Source organism: Petromyzon marinus, unplaced genomic scaffold (assembly GCF_048934315.1).
Source record: "Petromyzon marinus isolate PM22_M1 ecotype Great Lakes invasive population unplaced genomic scaffold, UKy_Petmar_22M1.pri1.0 PM_G_Scaffold_4, whole genome shotgun sequence".
Classification (NCBI taxonomy): domain Eukaryota; kingdom Metazoa; phylum Chordata; class Hyperoartia; order Petromyzontiformes; family Petromyzontidae; genus Petromyzon; species Petromyzon marinus.
In genome coordinates this window covers 1,399,773-1,419,700 of record NW_027422983.1, presented here as the reverse complement: position 1 = coordinate 1,419,700, position 19,928 = coordinate 1,399,773, and the positions used below count along the sequence as shown (strand labels likewise).

General features: G+C 55.4%; 1 protein-coding gene across 1 annotated transcript; it reads left to right on the top strand.

Annotated features, from left to right (window-relative positions):
- The first annotated feature begins 285 nt into the window (after positions 1 to 285).
- On the top strand, positions 286 to 19,244 carry LOC142916589 (uncharacterized). Its single transcript, XM_076061728.1, has 7 exons — positions 286 to 413; positions 1,082 to 1,202; positions 1,653 to 1,843; positions 9,746 to 10,140; positions 12,157 to 12,319; positions 16,133 to 16,432; positions 18,065 to 19,244. The coding sequence occupies exons 1-7, from the start codon at positions 320 to 322 to the stop codon at positions 18,310 to 18,312; spliced, it is 1,512 nt and encodes a 503-aa protein (XP_075917843.1). The 5' UTR covers positions 286 to 319; the 3' UTR covers positions 18,313 to 19,244.
- Positions 19,245 to 19,928: the final 684 nt, after the last annotated feature.

The following is a 19,928-nucleotide window of genomic DNA, read 5'->3' as shown; positions in this document are numbered from 1 at the left end:
ACACACAGGTACACACACAGGTGGGCATCACACCCACACACGATAGTCGATCATGTTCAATTCTCATGTAATCAAAGTAGGAATCGATTCATTAAGATTAATTTTCGACCGCTTAATTCTCATGTTATCCGAACGGAAATCGATTTAATTAGCTTAATCAACCGTATATCGATTCCCATGTTATCTCAAATGAAATCGACTCTATACATCCGTTACTCTACAATAATCGATTCCTAATGTTATCCCATTAAGAATCGATGCGAATATAGTTAATCGAACCGGGAATCGAATTTCTCTCCACGTGACTAAAGATCGCTCCATGGCGATGCGTCAACTCGTCTCTAGACTTGGCCTACTCTTCCTCCTCCTGCTGCTCCTCCTCCTCCACCTCGTCACGTGGTGCAGCAGCCACGGTGAGCCGAGCCGGTCGATACATCGGGTGCCAGGTTGTGGTGGACGTGGGGAGCGGTGGTGCAGTGGTTAGCCCACTGTGTGAGCGAGTGTGGGGAGCGGTGGTGCAGTGGTTAGCGCACTGTGTGTGTGTGTGGGGAGCGGTGGTGCAGTGGTTAGCGCACTGTGTGTGTGTGGGGAGCGGTGGTGCAGTGGTTAGCGCACTGTGTGTGTGAGTGTGGGGAGCGGTGGTGCAGTGGTAAGCGCACTGTGTGAGTGAGTGTGGGGAGCGGTGGTGCAGTGGTTAGCGCACTTTGTGTGAGTGGGGAGTGGTGGTGCAGTGGTTAGCGCACTGTGTGAGTGTGTGTGGGCAGCGGTGGTGCAGTGGTTAGCGCACTGTGTGTGAGTGTGGGGAGCGGTGGTGCAGTGGTTAGCGCACTGTGTGTGTGAGTTTGGGGAGCGGTGGTGCAGTGGTTAGCGCACTGTGTGAGCGAGTGTGGGGAGCGGTGGTGCAGTGGTTAGCGCACTGTGTGAGTGTGTGTGTGGGGAGCGGTGGTGCAGTGGTTAGCGCACTGTGTGAGTGTGTGTGTGTGGAGTGGTGGTGCAGTGGTTAGCGCACTTTGTGTGAGTGTGTGGGGAGCGGTGGTGCAGTGGTTAGCGCACACTGAGTGCCGTTTGCCCATCTCCCCAGCCCCGGCTTCCCCACTGAATGTGCGCGTGGAGTCTCGAGACCTGCTGACACAACTCCGCTGGGACCCAGCTGACGTGAACTCCGCCACCAGCAGCGTCACCTACAGAGTGGAGAGCAAACGGTGAGATGCTCGCTCACTCACTCACCCACTCACTCACTCACCCACTCACTCACTCAGTCACTCACCCACCCACTCACTCACTCACACACTCAACCACCCACTCACTCACTGACTCACCCACTCACTCACCCACCCACCTACTCACTCACCCACTCACTCACTGACTGACTCACTCGCCCACTCACCCACTCACCCACCTACCTACTCTCTCACCCACCCACTCACTCACTGACTCACTCACTCACCCAGCCACTCACTCACCAACTCACCCACTCACTCACTCATCCACCCACTCACTCACTGACTCACTCACTCGCCCACTCACCCACTCACGCATCCACTTACTCACCCACTCTCTCACTCGCCCACTCTCTCACTCACTCACCCACCCACTCACCCACTCACTCACCCACTCCTCACCACCTCCTCCCCGTGTCTCTGTCTGTACAGCTATGGACGAGCCCACTGGCGGACCGTCTGCGCTGCCACAACAAAGACTCGGTGCGACGTCTCCTCAGCTCTGCGGCATCCCGGTGACCGCTATCAGCTGCGCGTCAGAGCCACCGTTTCATCGTCGTCACCGGTGGCCGCACCAATCTCCTTGCCCTGGGTCGTGGTTGAGGTCTTACCCTTGAAGACAAGTCAGTGGCTTTGTCTCTGTGTGTCTGTGTGTGTGTCTGTGTCTCTGTCTCTGTCTGTGTGTGTGTTTGTGTGTATGAGTGTCTGTATGTGAGTGTCTCTGTGTGTGTCTCTGTGTGTGAGTGTCTGTATGTGTCTCTGTGTGTGTCTCTGTGTGAGTGTCTCTGTGCGTGAGTGTCTCTGTGTGTGAGTGTCTGTGTGTCTGTGTGTGTCTCTCTGTGTGAGTGTCTGTGTGTGAGTGTCTCTGTGTGTGTCTCTGTGTGTGAGTGTCTGTGTGTGTCTCTGTGTGAGTGTCTCTGTGTGTGAGTGTCTCTGTGTGTGTCTGTGTGTGAGTGTCTGTGTGTCTGTGTGTGAGTGTCTCTGTGTGAGTGTCTCTGTGTGAGTGTCTCTGTGTGTGTCTCTGTGTGTGAGTGTCTGTGTGTGTCTCTGTGTGAGTGTCTCTGTGTGTGAGTGTCTCTGTGTGTGTCTGTGTGTGAGTGTCTGTGTGTGTCTTTGTGTGTGTCTCTGTGTGAGTGTCTCTGTGTGTGAGTGTATCTGTGCTCTGTGTGTGTGTCTCTGTGTGTGAGTGTCTGTGTGTGTCTCTGTTTGTGTCTCTGTGTGAGTGTCTCTGTGTGTGAGTGTCTCTGTGTGTGTCTCTGTGTGTGAGTGTCTGTGTGTCTCTGTGTGTCTCTCTGTGTGAGTGTCTCTGTGTGTGTGTCTGTGTGTGAGTGTCTCTGTGTGTCTCTGTGTGAGTGTCTCTGTGTGTGAGTGTCTCTGTGTGTCTCTCTGTGTGTGAGTGTCTGTGTGTCTCTGTGTGAGTGTCTCTCTGTGTGAGTGTCTCTGTGTGTGTGTCTCTGTGTGTGACAACTCTGTCGTGGACAGTGCTGTGGGGGGAGGTCCAATTTTGATTGGCTCCTCCCCTCATGGCATATGTGTCCACCACAGGGGCTAAACGGGGGCTCTGGACGGGTGCGAGGGGCTGGTAACCCCTCCACCTTCAATTAATTACCACTAAACCACGAGTTAAACTGAAATATGTAACTAATAAGCTTGTGCCGGAGGCCCCGGGGGGCCAGGCGTCTATGACGTCTCCTGGCCAAACCCCAATTGGCGGAGCCAGGAGATTGAATATCTACCCTCGGGGCTCCTCCAGAAACAAAGAAAAGCCACTACGGGTGGCCACGTGGAATGTTCGAACGCTCACTGCGGAGGAGAGGCTGCCACTCCTCTTTCGGGAGTTGGACCGGTACCGCCTGGATCTATGTGGCATTCAGGAAGTCCGGTGGACCGGCTCTGGCTCCTGCCACCATGAAGGGTGGACAGTCCTCTACTCGGGGCAGCAGACTGCCAAACAACAGGGTGAGGCTCTTCTTTTGAACAAAAGAATGAAGGGGGCGTGGGAGCGTGGCGGTGAGGTGTGGGAAGCTGTAAGCCCCAGGCTACTTTGGGCTCGCCTTCCCATCAACCGGAGGCGAGGAATGGTGGTCGTGGTTACTTATGCCCCCACCGAAGAAGAACATCCGTGGAGGGATGCAAGTGTAGTGTTGTAAGGACGAGCAGACTTCTTTAGGAGGCACACTCTGTTTATTGTATTATTTCCTTATACAACGCTTAACACACACAGAGGGATATTCGGTCCCCTCACCCGATACCCTAGGGAGGTACAGCCTCCGGACCTGGCGGGACTCACACGTCTACCACTAACCTCCTTGATACCTAAGGAGGTACAACCTCCGGACTTGGCGGGACTCACACGTCTACCGCTATCCTAGTCCTCCGGCTAGGACCTAGGGGAGGCTATCTGACCCACCGCTGGCCCGGTGGGTCCTGACCACTGGGTATGCCGAGCCTTAGCCCTTAGAAGGGCTGGGAGGCTGGTCCAGGGTCCTAGCTAGGCTTCAGCCCAGTCTTCTGTCGTCGTGCAGGGAGAGAACTCCCCCAGGTCCGTTGGGTCACCCGTCTTATACCCCTTTGTGGCCAGGTAGAACCAATCATACATTCCCACGTGGAACTGTCTGATTGGTTCGCACCAAACCCTGGCCACGATCCGTTTCACCTCGACTGACCCCAACCGTTGTACCCAGGGGTAATGCTGCACCGCCCTGGTGGCAACGCAGGTTACGCAACAGCGCGTAGTTAACACCTCTACATCACCCCCTCCTTCGGAAGCTCCAGCCGTCCCGGCTGCAACAATGGGAAACTCCGAAATTACCAATGGTAGAAGAATTGTGAGTGTGCCTCACGAACAACAAGAACAATTAAACCCCTATAAATACCCCCCTTAACAACATAACGTATGTACAAGGCACTAGACATGCCAAAAATACATTATAACAACCGGCGAGATTTCGCGCGCGTGCGTTTCGCGGGACCATCGTAGGGGATGGCAGGCTTTGTCGGCGGCACAAGGGAAGGAAGAGGATGAGCTAGAGCATCCGGTGGGCCTTTATGCATCTCCACGGGGACACCTGCTGCTCCACGGTCCATTGAGGCCGAACGTGGCCTGCATGGAGCCGTCACTCCCGCGTCATCTGCAGGAGGAATGACACGCCTGTGCTGCGGGTTAGGCACCAACGGGGCAACATCCATCCGGCTCGTCGGACGCGTCGCACACTCGGCCCCCATCTCGCGTGTGTTGTGGAGGGACGCGTGGCGTGACGAAGGGTTTTAACCGAGAGGGGTGAACGCACCAGCGACGCCGTCCCCAGCTAATTTTAACACATTGGGGACGCAGGACTTCCACTACCTCAACCGGGCCTCGCCATGGTCTGAGGAGTTTGGCCGACGTGGACACCGGCACCTGGGGGCAGTGGAGCCATGCCCTGTCTCCCGGTGCCCACCGATGCGTGTACGACCGAGGGTCCCGCAGTCGCAAATTCGCCCTTTGGCGGGAAGCCAAATTTTCAATGGCGGCCTCCCGTGCCTCGGCCAACTTACGGAGGTTGAATCGCAAGTGGTCAACGAGCTTTGACTTTTGCGGTGGCTGTTCGATTTCCAGCCGAACGTCGGCGGGAGGAAAGGCATCCCTGCCGTACATTAGAAAGAACGGGGAAAATCCCGTCGCCGCGTGAGGTGCCATACAGTATGCGGCGAGGACCCCTGGAACCTGCAAGTCCCAATCGAGGTGGGATTCATCGACCTGATGGCATAACATAGCGGTGAGAGTTCTATGAAGGCGCTCCACCATGCCGTCGGTCTGGGGATGGTAGGGCGAAGTGCGCACTTTCTTAGTGCCCAACAGGCGGCACACATCAGTCAGCAAGGCTCCTGAAAAATTTCTTCCCTGATCGGTCAGCAACCGTTCTGGTGCGCCCTTGTCCAGGACGTAGCCTTGAACAAAGGCGTCCACAACAGCCGCCGCCGACTGGTTGGGGAGGGCCCAGGCCATAGGCCACCGTGTAAAATACTCTACCCCAACCAGAAGGTACTTATTACCCCGTGGCGTAGTAGGAAAAGGGCCCAAAATATCGAGAGCCACCAACTCATTTATACGAGAGACCGAAATGGGTTGCAGGGGTGGGCATGCCGGTTTAGCCGGCGGTTTACGTTGCGCACAATGGGTGCATCCCAGCAAAATGTCAGTGACGTCGCGCAGTATGCCCGGCCAGAAAAATTGCAACCGCAACAACCCAATGGTCTTATGAACACCCAAGTGCAATAAACGCTCATGCGCCGCCCATACGGCCTTGCATCGCAAGGCGGATGGCACGACGATTTTATGTTGACACGAGTCAGCATCCCAATGCATCAACAAGCCGCGCTTCATGACAAATGAATTAAATTTGCCCTGTCTTGGAACCGCATTATTCGTGTGGCGACGCAACCTCAATAACAACATGTCCTCGCCCTGGTCGATGGCAGGAACGTCCGCCGGCGGCTGACTCGGCCCGCCCGCAACCTCCAAGTTGATCTCTTCGAGAATGGAGGCCGCGGCGTGTAGGAGTTGAGCGAGACGGCCGTGTGCTGCCCTGAGTCCATCCCCCATGGCAGGGGGAGCAACCGGCTGCTCAACCGGTGGCTGGGCGGCCGTCAACGCAGCAGCGTTTTCAGCGGAGCTGGTGGTGCTTGCAGGTGAGACAGCGTTATCTTCGTTCTGGCTCCGCGCGTGGGCTGAACTTCTGGTTTCCATTTCCAACCACTTCTGACTCCAGTTGTAGTGTTGTAAGGACGAGCAGACTTCTTTAGGAGGCACACTCTGTTTATTGTATTATTTCCTTATACAACGCTTAACACACACAGAGGGATATTCGGTCCCTCACCCGATACCCTAGGAAGGTACAGCCTCCGGACCTGGCGGGACTCACACGTCTACCGCTAACCTCCTTGATACCTAAGGAGGTACAACCTCCGGACTTGGCGGGACTCACACGTCTACCGCTATCCTATTCCTCCGGCTAGGACCTAGGGGAGGCTATCTGACCCACCGCTGGCCCGGTGGGTCCTGACCACTGGGTATGCCGAGCCTTAGCCCTTAGAAGGGCTGGGAGGCTGGTCCAGGGTCCTAGCTAGGCTTCAGCCCAGTCTTCTGTCGTCGTGCAGGGAGAGAACTCCCCCAGGTCCGTTGGGTCACCCGTCTTATACCCCTTTGTGGCCAGGTAGAACCAATCATACATTCCCACGTGGAACCGTCTGATTGGTTCGCACCAAACCCTGGCCACGATCCGTTTCACCTCGACTGACCCCAACCGTTGTACCCAGGGGTAATGCTGCACCGCCCTGGTGGCAACGCAGGTTACGCAACAGTGCGTAGTTAACACCTCTACACAAGCAAAGCCGATGAGTCAGATGCCTTCTATGACCTCCTGTCACAGGTGCTGGCTAAAGTGGCCCCTCGGGATAGAGTCATCATGTTGGGTGACTTCAATGGATGCGTGCCGAGTCCAAGCAAGAACATCTGCTGGACTACATAGTGACGGACCAGTGGATGCGAGCCCATGTCCTTGATACCAGTACCTACCGTGGAGCTGATCTACCCTCTGACCATCGACTAGTCATCTGTAAGATGCGCCTGCCATTCTTCCACTCCGGTGGTGGGTGTACACCCAGGACCCCATTCCAACCAAAAGTGGCCTGGTCTCAGTTATCTGATGAAAGTTGCAAGCGAGAATTTCATCATCGCTTGCGGCTGGGATTGGCATCGTCCCCGACTCCTCCTGATGTCGAGGGTAAATGGGCGAGGTTTAGGACTGTGACTCATGCAGCTACAATGGCTGCTTTGGGTACGCGGTCCAGACCTCCCCAGAGACCCTGGCTGACAGAGGAGGTGTTCAGGATGGTTGAGAAAAAGCGACAGGTCCACTGTCATCGGCTACAGAATCCCACGTCAGAGAATGAGGAGGCTTACCGCAGCCTTCGCTCGGAGGTTCGGAGAGCCGTGAGGCGCTGCAAGGATGGGTGGTGGTCGCGGGTTGCTGAGGAGATGGAGTCTGCCTCAGTGGCCTGTGATCACAAATCTCTATTTAACTCCATCAAAAAAGTAACCTGCAGCGCCACACCTATTACCATCATTAGGGGAAAAAACGGTGATCCAATCTCCGACCCCCAGCAACAGGTTTGCAGATTTGCTGAGCATTTCTGTGAGATCCTGGGGGAGGAAAAATCCCTCAGCCAGGAAAACATCGTGGCACAAAGTGAGGATGACCCTGCTGAGGCTGCGGTGCCTCAAATATTGGAAGAAGTCACCCCCTGTGAGTGGCTGCCTGAGGTGCCATCTGTTGAGGAAGTACTGAAGGCGATCCGGAGTCTGAGACCAGGAAAGGCAACGGGCAGAGATGATCTCCCAAGCGAGGTGCTGAGGGAGGGTGGCGTTTGTGCACAGACTGCCCTATATGACATCATAACAACGGTCTGGACCACTGGATGGGTTCCGCAGGATTGGAAGGATGCTCTGGTGGTCCCCCTTTTTAAGAAGGGGGACCGCACAGACTGTAACAACTACAGGGGCATCTCACTCCTCAGTGTGCAGGGAAAGGTCCTGGCAAGGATTATTCAGCATCGCCTTGCCAGGCACGCTGAGGAGAGGCTTGCGGAGCCCCAATGCGGTTTCAGGAAAGGGCGGTCCTGCACAGATGCCATATTTTCTGTCCGTCTGCTACAGCAGAGGTGTAGGGAATTCCAACAAGACCTACATCTCTGCTTTATTGACCTGGTCAAGGCCTATGATACCATCAGTAGGCCTGGGCTCTGGGTTGTTCTTCGTGCTTTTGGAGTACCTGACCCTCTGCTCACGATCATTAAGGACCATCATGATGGTGAGCGGGCCCAGGTAAAACTACGTGGCCGGGAGTCAGAGCCATTCCCTGTACACCTTGGGGTGCGACAGGGATGTCCTCTGGCTCCCACATTATTTAACATCTATTTTGACCACGTAGTTCGTGAAGCCTTCAATCGCTGTACCGGGGGAATCTCCATATGGTACCGATATAATGGGAGGCTGATCGATGCCCGGGTGCGGTCAAGGGATGGCTCCCAATTGCTCAACCACGTTATGTATGCTGATGATTTGGTAATAGCTGCTCATTCAGAGGAGGAGTTGGAGCCGCTGCTGCTGAGACTGGAGCGTGCCACTAAGAGGTGGGACCTTACCATCAGCCCCACCAAAACTAAGCACCTGCCTGGGTATTTTGTACCATCGGACACTCCACCCCCACAACTCCCTATCGGTGATGGGGCAGTTGTGGAGAGAGTGGAGAGTTTCCCATACCTGGGCAGTGTGCTTATGACTGGCTCCAGTTTAACAGCAGAGGTCTCACTCCGAATCAGTCGAGCGGCAATATCTTTTCATCGGTTGCGTAACGCTGTGTGGAAGCTACCTGGTCTGTCGCTCCGCACTAAGCGTCAGGTCTTCTCGGCCACGGTCATTCCCTCCCTTCTCTACGCTTGCGAAACGTGGACCCCCCTAATGGAACATCTTCGCCGGTTAGAAACATTTAGGCTGGCCTGTCTACGATCCATCCTGGGTTTAACCAGACTGGATTGTGTGAGGAGCTCACAAATCCTTGAAAGATCTGGGCAAGGTCCCATCGGTGAGCTCCTCCGGTGGGGAAGGCTGCGATGGCTGGGTCATGTAGCCCGCATGCCCAGCCACCGCATGCCGAAATAGCTTTTGTTCGGCCGGATTGAGGGGGCTAAGCGGGCGCGGCACGGGCTAGAGAAGAGATGGAGTGTTGTGGTACAGGAGGACGTGGAGCTGAGTGGACTTGCCGATGACTGGTACCAGCGGTGTCAAGATCGGCCTCTGTGGGGGAGGCTCGTGAAGGACGCTACTGGGCAGTTGGAGGCAGTCGCCCTCCAACAACAACGGAGGGCGGAGGAGTGACGCTCACAACAACGAGCGGAGCGCCGGGTGGCTAAAGCAAAGCAGGTTGCCACAGTAGGGGGCACAGGTGGTGCATCAGCCAGTTATCTCAGTCAGTCGACCTGTGGCACCTGGGTCTGCCCTGTGACCTCCTGCCAGCGGGCGTTCGACACTTCACGTGGCCTCAGGGTGCACATAGCCTGGCACAAGCATCGTGGTGACGTCACCGCCACTTGGTGGCGAATGGCAGTTGTTGTTGTTGAGTGTCTGTGTGTGTCTCTTTGGGTGTCTCTGTGTGAGTGTCTCTCTCACCAGGTGAGTGAGATGTTACCTCCCTCACCGGGTGAGTGAGACGTCACCTCCCTCACCGGGTGAGTGAGACGTCACCTCCCTCACCGGGTGAGTGAGACGTCACCTCCCTCACCGGGTGAGTGAGACGTCACCTCCCTCACCGGGTGAGTGAGACGTCACCTCCCTCACCGGGTGAGTGAGACGTCACCTCCCTCACCGGGTGAGTGAGACGTCACCTCCCTCACCGGGTGAGTGAGATGTCACCTCCCTCACCGGGTGAGCGAGATGTCACTCACCCCTCCCCACCTGTGACTACCCCTCCCCCCCCGTGTCTCAGCTGTGCTCAGCGCTCCGACTGTCACAGTGATGCTTCACAAGAACGCGACGGTGGAGGAGGAGGGTGGTGATGGTGGTGAGGAGAAGGAGGAGTGTGGTAGTGAGGGTGAGGATGAGGTCTACAAAGATGACGACGATGGCTACGACAATGACGACTACGATGATGATGATGAGGGTGTTGGCGCCGACGGTGATGGGGCTGACGGCGATGGCGACGACGATGAGTACTATGACGACGATGACGACGATGACGACGATGACGAGGGAGAGCCGAAGGCGTGGGAGCTCTCCGTGGGGGTCTCCATGAGGAGTGGTTGGAGGAGGAGGATGGCGCAGTGTGACGTGCTGTACCACCTGCAGGCAGAGGTCTCCACAAGGAGGGGCGTGACGAGCACGGTGAGAGTGGGTGGGTGGGTGAGTGGGTGAGTGGGTGAGTGGGTGGGTGAGTGGGTGGGTGAGTGGGTGGGTGAGTGGGTGGGTGAGTGGGTGAGTGGGTGGGTGAGTGGGTGGGTGAGTGGGTGAGTGGGTGGGTGAGTGGGTGAGTGGGTGGGTGAGTGGGTGAGTGGGTGGGTGAGTGGGTGGGTGGGTGAGTGGGTGGGTGAGTGGGTGGGTGAGTGGGTGATTGAGCTGCTGAGTGAGCGGGTAGGTGGGTGGGCGGGTGGATGAGTGAGTGGTGGGTGAGTGGGTGGGTGATTGAGCGGGTGAGTGGGCGGGTGGGTGAGTGGTTGAGTGGGTGAGTGGGTGGTTGAGTGGGTGGGTGGTGATGCTACTACTACTGATGATGATGATGATGCTCAGGTTAACACGTAGTTGGCGTACGCGACCAATATCATCCATAAAAGGTTTTTGGGTTAGGTCGCGTAAATGTATAAATGTTGTGTCGTTAAAACCCGCCACCACCCGACACAGCCAACTAGTAAGGGTTCTCACGTAAACAGAACGTGCCAATTCGTCACTAGTACAACACTAGTGTGTAGTGTATAGTGTAGTGTATAGTGTAGTGTACTAGTACAGCACACCAGTTGTGTGTTGGAGAGCCAAGCCACAACATTTACAGTCTGAGTACCGTGACGTTTCACCAGTAATTACAACCAGCTTCATCAGGCGACAGACAGATTTGTGAAGTCTTCCTGTTTCGTTCCTTATATAGAGGCCTAGATGTGGTGACCACCCTTCTGCGCTCTTGCACAATCATGGGTGGGGGGGGTGGAGTGATTACTGAGGCAAGGCACATGAGGCATGTGCATTATGCGAGCCCTTTGCACTTGTCTTTCCTGTCTATTGTGTTGAATAAAATAGCCCGACCAACGATAATCCCTGTTGAAGTATGCCGCCCTTTGTAGGCATGCATTTAACTAATGCATTATTTGATGATTCGCTCACACGCAGCACTAAGGCGGTAGCTATCCGAACGGTTAAAGCTATTTCGATTTGGTTCTATTGGGTAAAGTCACGTAGGTGAAAATCAAATAAAAAATCACGACGTTTCGGCCACAACACAAGCGGCCTTCATCAGGTGAAGGGACGAGAGTATGGATCCTAGCAGTCACGAAAGCTTTAAATCTAGAATTATTTAGATTTCTTTCAATTTCGATAGATTCTCTAATTAGTCTTGGCCAGTAGGAGCTAGTTTTGCACGAAACTTCAACATCAAAATCAATGGAGTGTGTCATTGTTGGCACGCGTGTTCTGCTACTGCTGACAGTTGTGTTTGGGAGAATTTAATGTTTCTCTGGTGTTCTTTTAGTCTCGTGCTGATCATTCGTCCTGTTTGCCCAACATAACATTTACCACACGTGCAGTTAATCCTGTACCACACCTTCTGTTGATAGCTTCGGTAATACATGTTTTGTAGCAGATATTAAATTCTGTATTTTATGTACCGTGCCAAATCTGACTCGGATGTTTTGTTTTCCCAAACATGTGGCGGGTTCATCAGCTACTCCCGCAATGTACGGTATTTTGATCGTTTTAATTACTTGGGCGGTTTCAATGCTCTTGTTATTTGATGTGGTTTTGGTATTCAATGCCCTCTTTATTTGTGCATCATCGTAACCGTTCATTTGCAGCGCTTCTTTAACATGTTGAATTTCACTTCTCAGACTGTCACCATCTGACACTTTCTTAGCTCGATGAATGAGCGACTTGACAAGAGCAGATTTCTGTTGCGGGGTGAAGGTTGGTAAATACTGAGTGTTATTGTGTCACTTCTACCCCGTCTGAGCCGAATGTCCAGAAATGCCAACTCTTTGGTTCTTTGGGTAAAGAAATGTTGGAGTTCTGTCAGCCTCTGTCAACTTCATGGTGAGACGATTTAGAAATGCGTTCAGTGTATCGTTGCTGTGTGGCCAGATCACCAATGTGTCATCCACATAACCAGGCACACTAAAGCCTTCTGCTTGCTACTGCCAGGAGCGCTTTGTTGGGTGCCGCTACCGCCACGCGGTGCCTCCGCCTGGCGACAAAGATGAGTACTGCGTCCGCGTGAGAGTCGTAGCTCGCTACCCACGGTGGAAGACAGGGGAGTGGTCTCCACCGTCGTGTGTCTCCGTCCCTCCACCGCACAGCGCCGTAGGTGAGTGGGTGGGTGGGTGGGTGAGTGGCTGAGTGAGTGGGCGAGTAAGTGAGTGAGTGGGTGGGTGAGTGGGTGGGTGAGTAAGTGGGTGAGTGATTAGGTGGGTGAGTGATTGGGTGAGTAGTTGAGTGGGTCAGTGGGTGAGTGGGTGGGTAAGTGGTTGAGTGAGTGGGTGCGTGAGTGGTTGAGTGAGTGGGTGGGTGAGTGATTGGGTGGGCGATTGATTGGGTGGGTGAGTGAGTGGGTGGGTGAGTGATTGGGTGAGTAGTTGAGTGAGTTGGTGCGTTAGTGGGTGGGTGAGTAGTTGACTGATTGGGTGGACAAGTGGTTGAGTGGGTGGGTGCGTGAGTGGTTGAGTGGGTAGGAGGGTGAGTGAGTGGGTGGGCGAGTGCCGCACCCGTTTAGCCCCCTCTATCCGGCCTAACAAAAGCTGTTTAGGCATGCGGTGGCTGGGCATGCGGGCTACATGACCCAGCCAACGCAGCCTTGCCTGCCGGAGGAGCTCACCGATGGGACTTTGTCCAGATTTTTCTGGGATTTGTGAGCTCACACAATCCAGCCTGGTTAAACCCAGGATGGATTGTAGGCAGGCCAGCCTAAATGTTTCCAACCGGCGAAGATGTTCCATTAGGGGGGTCCACTTTTCGCAAGCGTAGAGAAGGGAGGGAATGACTGTGGCCGAGAAGACCTGAAGATTCGTGCAGAGTGACAGACCAGGTAGCTTCCACACAGCGTTACGCAACCGATGAATAGATAATGCCGCTCGACTGATTCAGAGTGAGACCTTTGCTGTCCAACCGGAGCCGGTCATGAGCACACTGCCCAGGTATGGGAAACTCTTCACTCTCTCCACAACTCAATCACCGATTGGGAGTTGTGGGAGTGGATTGTCCAATGGTACAAAATACCCAGGCAGGTGCTTAGTTTTGGTGGGACTGATGGTAAGGCCCCACCTCTTAGTGGCAAGCTCCAGGTTTAACAGCAGCGCCTCCAACTCCTCCTCTGAGTGCGCAGCGATTACCAGATCATCGGCATACGCAACGTGGTTGAGCAATAGGGAGCCATCCCTCGACCGCACCTGGGCATCGATCAGCCTCCCATTGTATCTGTGTAATGGGTTCCGGAGACACTTTGCATAGGTAACTCCTTTATTAAAACGCAGCACTCCAACAGTCCTCCTGAGGCGACCCCTGACCCCACCCAGCCAAGGTGCGGGTCCACACTCTGGCTTCCTCGGACCTCGCCCTTATAAGGGCGTGGGGCTGGTAGTCCCAGAGTCCCACCACTGACCCAGAGTCCCACCACTGGCCCAGAGTCCCACCACCAGTGGCCCAGAGTCCCACCACCACTAGCCCAGAGTCCCACCACCAGTGGCCCAGAGTCCCACCACCACTGGCCCAGAGTCCCACCACTGGCTCAGAGTCCCACCACTGGCCCAGAGTCCCACCACCGGCCCGCACGGCGTCCCGGCCCTTACAAGTGTTGAGGCGTAAATGACGACTCGGAGGCAGATCTTCATGTAGGGGCTTGCGCCAGTTGTTTTATTAAAGACTTTTCACACACCATGACTCCGTGTACTGCACGCTCACTGCCTACACTCCACACCCCAGGGGTAGGGTACTGGGGAGGTCCCTAGCACACCCACAGGCTACCCTAGCCTGGTGTTAATCTCCCCCTACCCTGGGTCCCATCGCTCCCCCAGGGGTAGGGTACTGGGGAGGTCCCTAGCGCACCCACAGACTACCTTAGCCTGGTGTTAATCTCCCCCTACCCTGGGTCCCATCGCTCCCCCAGGGGTAGGGTACTGGAGAGGTCCCTAGCGCACCCACAGACTACCCTAGCCCGGTGCCAATCTCCCCCTACCCTAGGTCCCATCGCTCCCCCAGGGGTAGGGTACTGGGGAGGTCCCTAGCACACCCACAGGCTCCGCTAGCCAGGTGCTAATCTCCCCCTACCCCGGGTCCCAACTCCCAACTTCACACGTTCCTGGCTCCCCGCCAACGACCTCGAACACGTCACGGGTCCCAACCTAAATTCCCCGGGGGGACATGACGTCACCGTCCCGGCCCCCTGTCCGTGACGTCACCGCACGTGACGTCATCGTACCGGAGGGTTGAGCGCGACGTGACGTCACCGACTACCGCCCTGCACAAGGACGGCGGGGCGAGGGGGTCCGGAGTCCTACCCGGCTGCTGCCGCCGCCGCCCTTCGTTCTTCGGCTGCGGCTGGCTCCAGATCGGCCGGGGAGGTCCCCTCTGGTGCCTCCTGCCCATCGAGGGGTGGGGCTGTCTGGGGTCCTAGAGCCGAGGGGTGGGGCTGTCTGGGGTCCTGAGCCCCCAGCAGCCCCTCCCCTCTAGGGCTGCCGCTGCAGCCCCTCCCCTGACGGTACGAGGCACCGCCGTTCCATCTATGGCGCTACATCTGTACCAGATGGAAATTCCTCTGGTCTGGTACGGCCATCGAAGGCTTCACGAACTACGCGGTCGAAATAGATGTTAAATAATGTGGGAGCCAGAGGACATCGCTATCGCACCCCAGTGTGTACAGGGAATGGCTCTGACTCCCGGCCATGTAGTTTTACCCGGGCCTGCTCACCATCATGAAGGTCCTTAATGATAGTGAGCAGAGGGTCAGGGACTGCAAAAGTATGAAGAACAACCCAGAGCCCAGGCCTACTGATGGTATCATAGGCCTTGACCAGGTCAATAAAGCAGAGATGTAGGTCTTGTTGGAATTCCCTACACCTGTGCTGTAGCAGACGGACAGAAAATATGGCATCTGTGCAGGAATGCCCTTTCCTGAAACCACATTGGGGCTCTGCAAGCTTCTCCTCAGCGTGCCTGGCAAGGCGATGTTGAATAGACACAGACAGACAGACACACACAGACACACAGACAGGCACACACAGACAACAACAACCGCCATTCGCCACTAAGTGGCGGTGACGTCACCACGACGCTTGTACCAGACACACACAGACACACACAGACACACACAGACACACAGACACAACAACAACCGCCATTCACCACTAAGTGGTGGTGACGTCACCACGACACTTGTGCCAGGACATGTGCACCTTGAGGCCACGTGGAGTGTCGAACGCCCGCTGGCAGGTCACAGGGCAGACCCAGGTGCCACGGGTCGACTGACTGAGATGACTGGCTGATGCACCACCTGTGCCCCCTACTGTGCCAACCTGCTGGGCTTTAGCCACCCGGCGCTCCGCTCGTTGTTGTGAGCGTCGCTCCTCTGCCCTCCGTTGTTGTTGGAGGGCGACTGCCTCCAACTGCCCAGTAGTGTCCTTCACGAGCCTCCTCCACAGAGGCCGATCTTGACACCGCTGGTACCAGTCATCGGCAAGTCCACTCAGCTCCACGTCCTTCTGTACCACATCACTCCATCTCTTCTCCAGTCCATGCCGCGCCCGTTCAACCCACTCGATCCGGCCGAACAAAAGCTGTTTCGGCATGCGGTGGCTGGGCATGCGGGCTACATGACCCAGCCAGCCCAGCATACAGACACACACACAGACAGACACACACATACACAGAGAAGTGATTAAGACCAAAACCTCCTCCTCACTAACCTCATCCAACAACACTGCTCAGCATCCCACTCTGTCTGTGTGTCTCTGTCTGTCTCTCTGTCAGTCTCTCTGTCTGTTTCTCTGTCTGTATCTGTCTGTCTGTCTGTATCTGTCTCACTGTGTCTCTCTGTTTCCTCGTGTCTCTGCTTCCCCATGTCTACCCGTATCTCCCCGTTATCTCCCCGCGTCTCACCGAATCTCCTCGTGTGTCCCCAATCCCGTAGCCACCACCACCACCACCGCCACCACCACCACCGCCGCCACCGCCGCCACCACCGCCACCACCACCAATGCCACCACCACCACCGCCGCCACCACCACCATCACCACCACCCCATCCACCTCCCGCTCCTCCCCACCCTCGTCCGCGGTGTCTACGGGAGACGAGGCGACGCTCCCCGCCAGCGGCAGCAGTATCTACCCCATCAGCTTGACGGTGGCCATGACGGTGCTGACGGTGCTGGTGCTGCTCCCCTTGCTGATGTGCACCGTGCGGGGCAGACGGAACGCCGGCGAGCGTCCCGGTGAGCGGCGGTGGCGTTGCGGTGGCTACGTAGATGTGGACTGCCTCGCTTGGTACACGGGAGGGCGTGGGTTGGATCCAGACCCTGACGACGCCTGCTGCTGCTGTATATTTAGAGTTTGCGGTGTCTCTCATAATCATCATCAGCATCACAATGGCTGAGATGTGGACTGCCTCGCTTGGTCCACAGGAGGGCGTGGGCTACTTCCCCGCCCCTGACACCTGTGTATTTGGAGTTTGCGGTGTCTCCCTCATCATCATCGTCGTCATCACGGTGGCTATGAGATGTTAACTACCTCGCCTGGATCATCTACATCATTAGACCTCCTTTGCCAGTACCAAAAAGGGGAAAAACCGTATTATTACCTCGCCTGGTACGCAGGAGGTCGTGGGCCCTTTCCCGACCCTGACACTTCCTGCATCTCTACGCATTCAGAGCCATTTGGCTGCTGCTCTATATTTGCCACCCGACGATGATGATGATGATGACGACGATGATAATGATGATGACGACGATGACAACGATGATGACGATGATGATGACGATGACAACGATGACGATGATGACGATGATGACGATAACGATGATGACGACGATGATAACGATGATGATGACGACGATGATAATGACTATGATGACGATGATGACGATAATGATGACGATGATGACGATAAGCCACTGAGTTGAGCTGTCACTTGTGGTAGCCGGTGTAGCTTCTACTAAACAAGTGACGTAGTAGCACAGCGGGGGGCTTACCCGGTAAGATACACAAAATATTTGTGTCTATATATTTATTTTTATTGATTTGTTAACCTTTGCTATACCTGGCATGTGCCGACGGCGCGTGTCGTGTTTGCGTGTCGTGTTTGCGTGACGTGTCTGCGTGTCGTGTCTGCGTGACGTGTTAGCGTGTCGTGTCTGCGTGTCGTGTCTGCGTGTCGTGTCTGCTTGTCATGTTTGCGTGACGTGTTAGCGTGTCGTGTCTGCGTGTCGTGTTTGCATGTCGTGTTTGCTGTTGTAACGTTCTGACCCCCGTACCCCCGACCGTACATTTGTGGATTCCTCCTCCTCCTGCTGCTACATGAACACAATATTCCCGTTGTGTCCAAAGTCGAATTTGTTTTTGTGTTAAGTGGCGTCAATATATAAACGCTGTGTCGTAAAACCCGCCACCACCTGACGCAGCCAATTAGTCAGGTTTAGTGTCACGTAAACAAAACGTGCCAATTAGTTACTAGTTTATAGTGTACTGTACAGTGTAGTGTATAGTGTAGTGGACAGTGCAGTGTACTGTACAGTGTTGTGTGTAGTGTAGTGTACAGTGTGGTGTGTAGTGTACAGTGTAGTATGCTTGTTCAGTACGAACCGGTAGTGTGTTGTAAAGTAAACCCACGACAACCTTCACAATTCAAGTACCTGGTGACACCTCACCCCTAATTACGACCACCACCGGCATCATCATCATCATCGGGCCTGATGATGATGATGCTGCTGCTGGCTGTTGTTTCGAGTTCTGTGCCTTGTGAGTTTTTCTCCCCACCCTGCGTGATCTTCTCGTTCCCCGGCGAACGAGCGAGGGGGGAACGCTCCAGGCCTGGTCCCCAAGCCTGATATTGTCTCTGCCGAGTGCAGGTAGCCACCGCCGCTGCCGCCACCACCACCGACACCACCGCCGCCACCGCCGCTGCCACCGCCGCCGCCACCACCGCGGTGGAGCAGAAATCGGAACTTTAGGACCTCGTCCCCGCCCCCGGTTGACACCGCCGGATGAAAGCCGCTCCCCAAGTCGTCGCCACACCAATCACACCGCGCGGTGGCTAGAAGATGCCGACCACCTCGCCTGGCACGCGGGAGATCGTGGGTTCCATCCCGACCCCTGACGATGCCTGCCGCCGCTGTATATTTCTGAGTTTGACCCATAGACTCATCACACAGAGACCCATAGACTCATCACACAGAGATCCATAGACTCATCACACAGAGACCCATAGACTCATCACACAGAGACCCACAGACTCACCACACAGAGACCCATAGACTCACACAGAGACCCATAGACTCATCACACAGAGACCCATAGACTCACCACACAGAGACCCACAAACTCATCACACGGAGACCCATAGACTCACACAGAGACCCATAGACTCATCACACAGAGACCCATAGACTCACCACACAGAGACCCACAGACTCATCACATGGAGACCCATATACTCACCACACAGAGACCCATAGACTCACCACACAGAGACCCAGACTCACCACGCAGAGACCCATAGACTCACCACACACAGAGACCCATAGACTCACCACACAGAGACCCACAGACTCACCACACAGAGACCCACAGACTCACCACACAGAGACCCATAGACTCATCACACAGAGACCCACAGACTCACCACTCAGAGACCCAAAGACTCACCAGACTCGCACAACTTTATCGATGGCCCGGTGGGTGGTGGTGGGTGGTGGTGGTGAGGCTGTGCGTGCATTGTTGGGGCGCATTCCACGATGAATCTTCCAGAACGATCCGAGAGAGTCGACAGAGAATCGTCGTCCGTTCGACTCGCCCCCACCCAGGGGGGTGGGGGGTGGGGGCGCTTTGTGCGTCACGGTTCTATTTGACGTCGCCACGTGCCCCAGCGTTGGTTGTGGGTCACGTGGGCTGTCGTGGCCTCGTCCCCTCTCTCCCTGCCTGCCTGCCCCCAGACTGAAGGGGGCCTGGCAGCTGTTTCGTTGTTTGCTGGAGACATCGCGGTAGTGGTGGTGCTGGTGGTGACGATAATAAAGGTGGCGAGTTCACTTACCTGGGCTGGAACTCCTCCTCCTCCTCTTTACAGGTGGATGCGTGATGTTGTGCACGGGACTTGAACTAAAAACGAAACGTTTTATTTTTTACCGGGTAAGGCCCTCGTTGAGATGCGGCGTAGCTCTTTCAGAAGGCCTTGACCTGACCGTTACAAATGATAGCTCTAGCAATTCGGTTTATTATCATCGTCGTCGTCATCATCACGTGGACGTTTAGAGCAGTTGACAAATACTCGACAACTCACGTTTCTCAAATGTGGAGGGGAAAACCAGAGGGCCCGGATAAAAATCCACGCGACAAAAGGGACAGAGACAAAGTCTATACAGCAGCAGCAGCAGCGGGCATTAGGGTCGGCATGGAACCCACAACACCCAGACCCAGGGCTTGAACCCAGGGTCTCAGTGTCTCTGACACGGCCATTATGACCCCACTGAGAGAGACACCCAGACCCAGGGCTTGAACCCAGGGTCTCAGTGTCTCTGACACGGCCATTATGAACCCACTGAGAGAGAGACACCCAGACCCAGGGCTTGAACCCAGGGTCTCAGTGTCTCTGACACGGCCATTATCAACCCACTGAGAGAGACACCCAGACCCAGGGCTTGAACCCAGGGTGTCAGTGTCTCTGACACGGCCATTATGAACCCACTGAGAGAGACACCCAGACCCAGGGCTTGAACC

What these genes read in the sequence shown, in the direction of transcription:
- LOC142916589 (XM_076061728.1), top strand. Translation starts at nt 320, where the DNA reads ATGGCGATGCGTCAACTCGTCTCTAGACTTGGCCTACTCTTCCTCCTC. An exon ending in TACAGAGTGGAGAGCAAACG is followed by an intron (nt 1,203 to 1,652) that starts GTGAGATGCTCG and finishes CTGTCTGTACAG; the next exon opens with CTATGGACGAGCCCACTGGC. An exon ending in GAACGCCGGCGAGCGTCCCG is followed by an intron (nt 16,433 to 18,064) that starts GTGAGCGGCGGT and finishes TGCCGAGTGCAG; the next exon opens with GTAGCCACCGCCGCTGCCGC.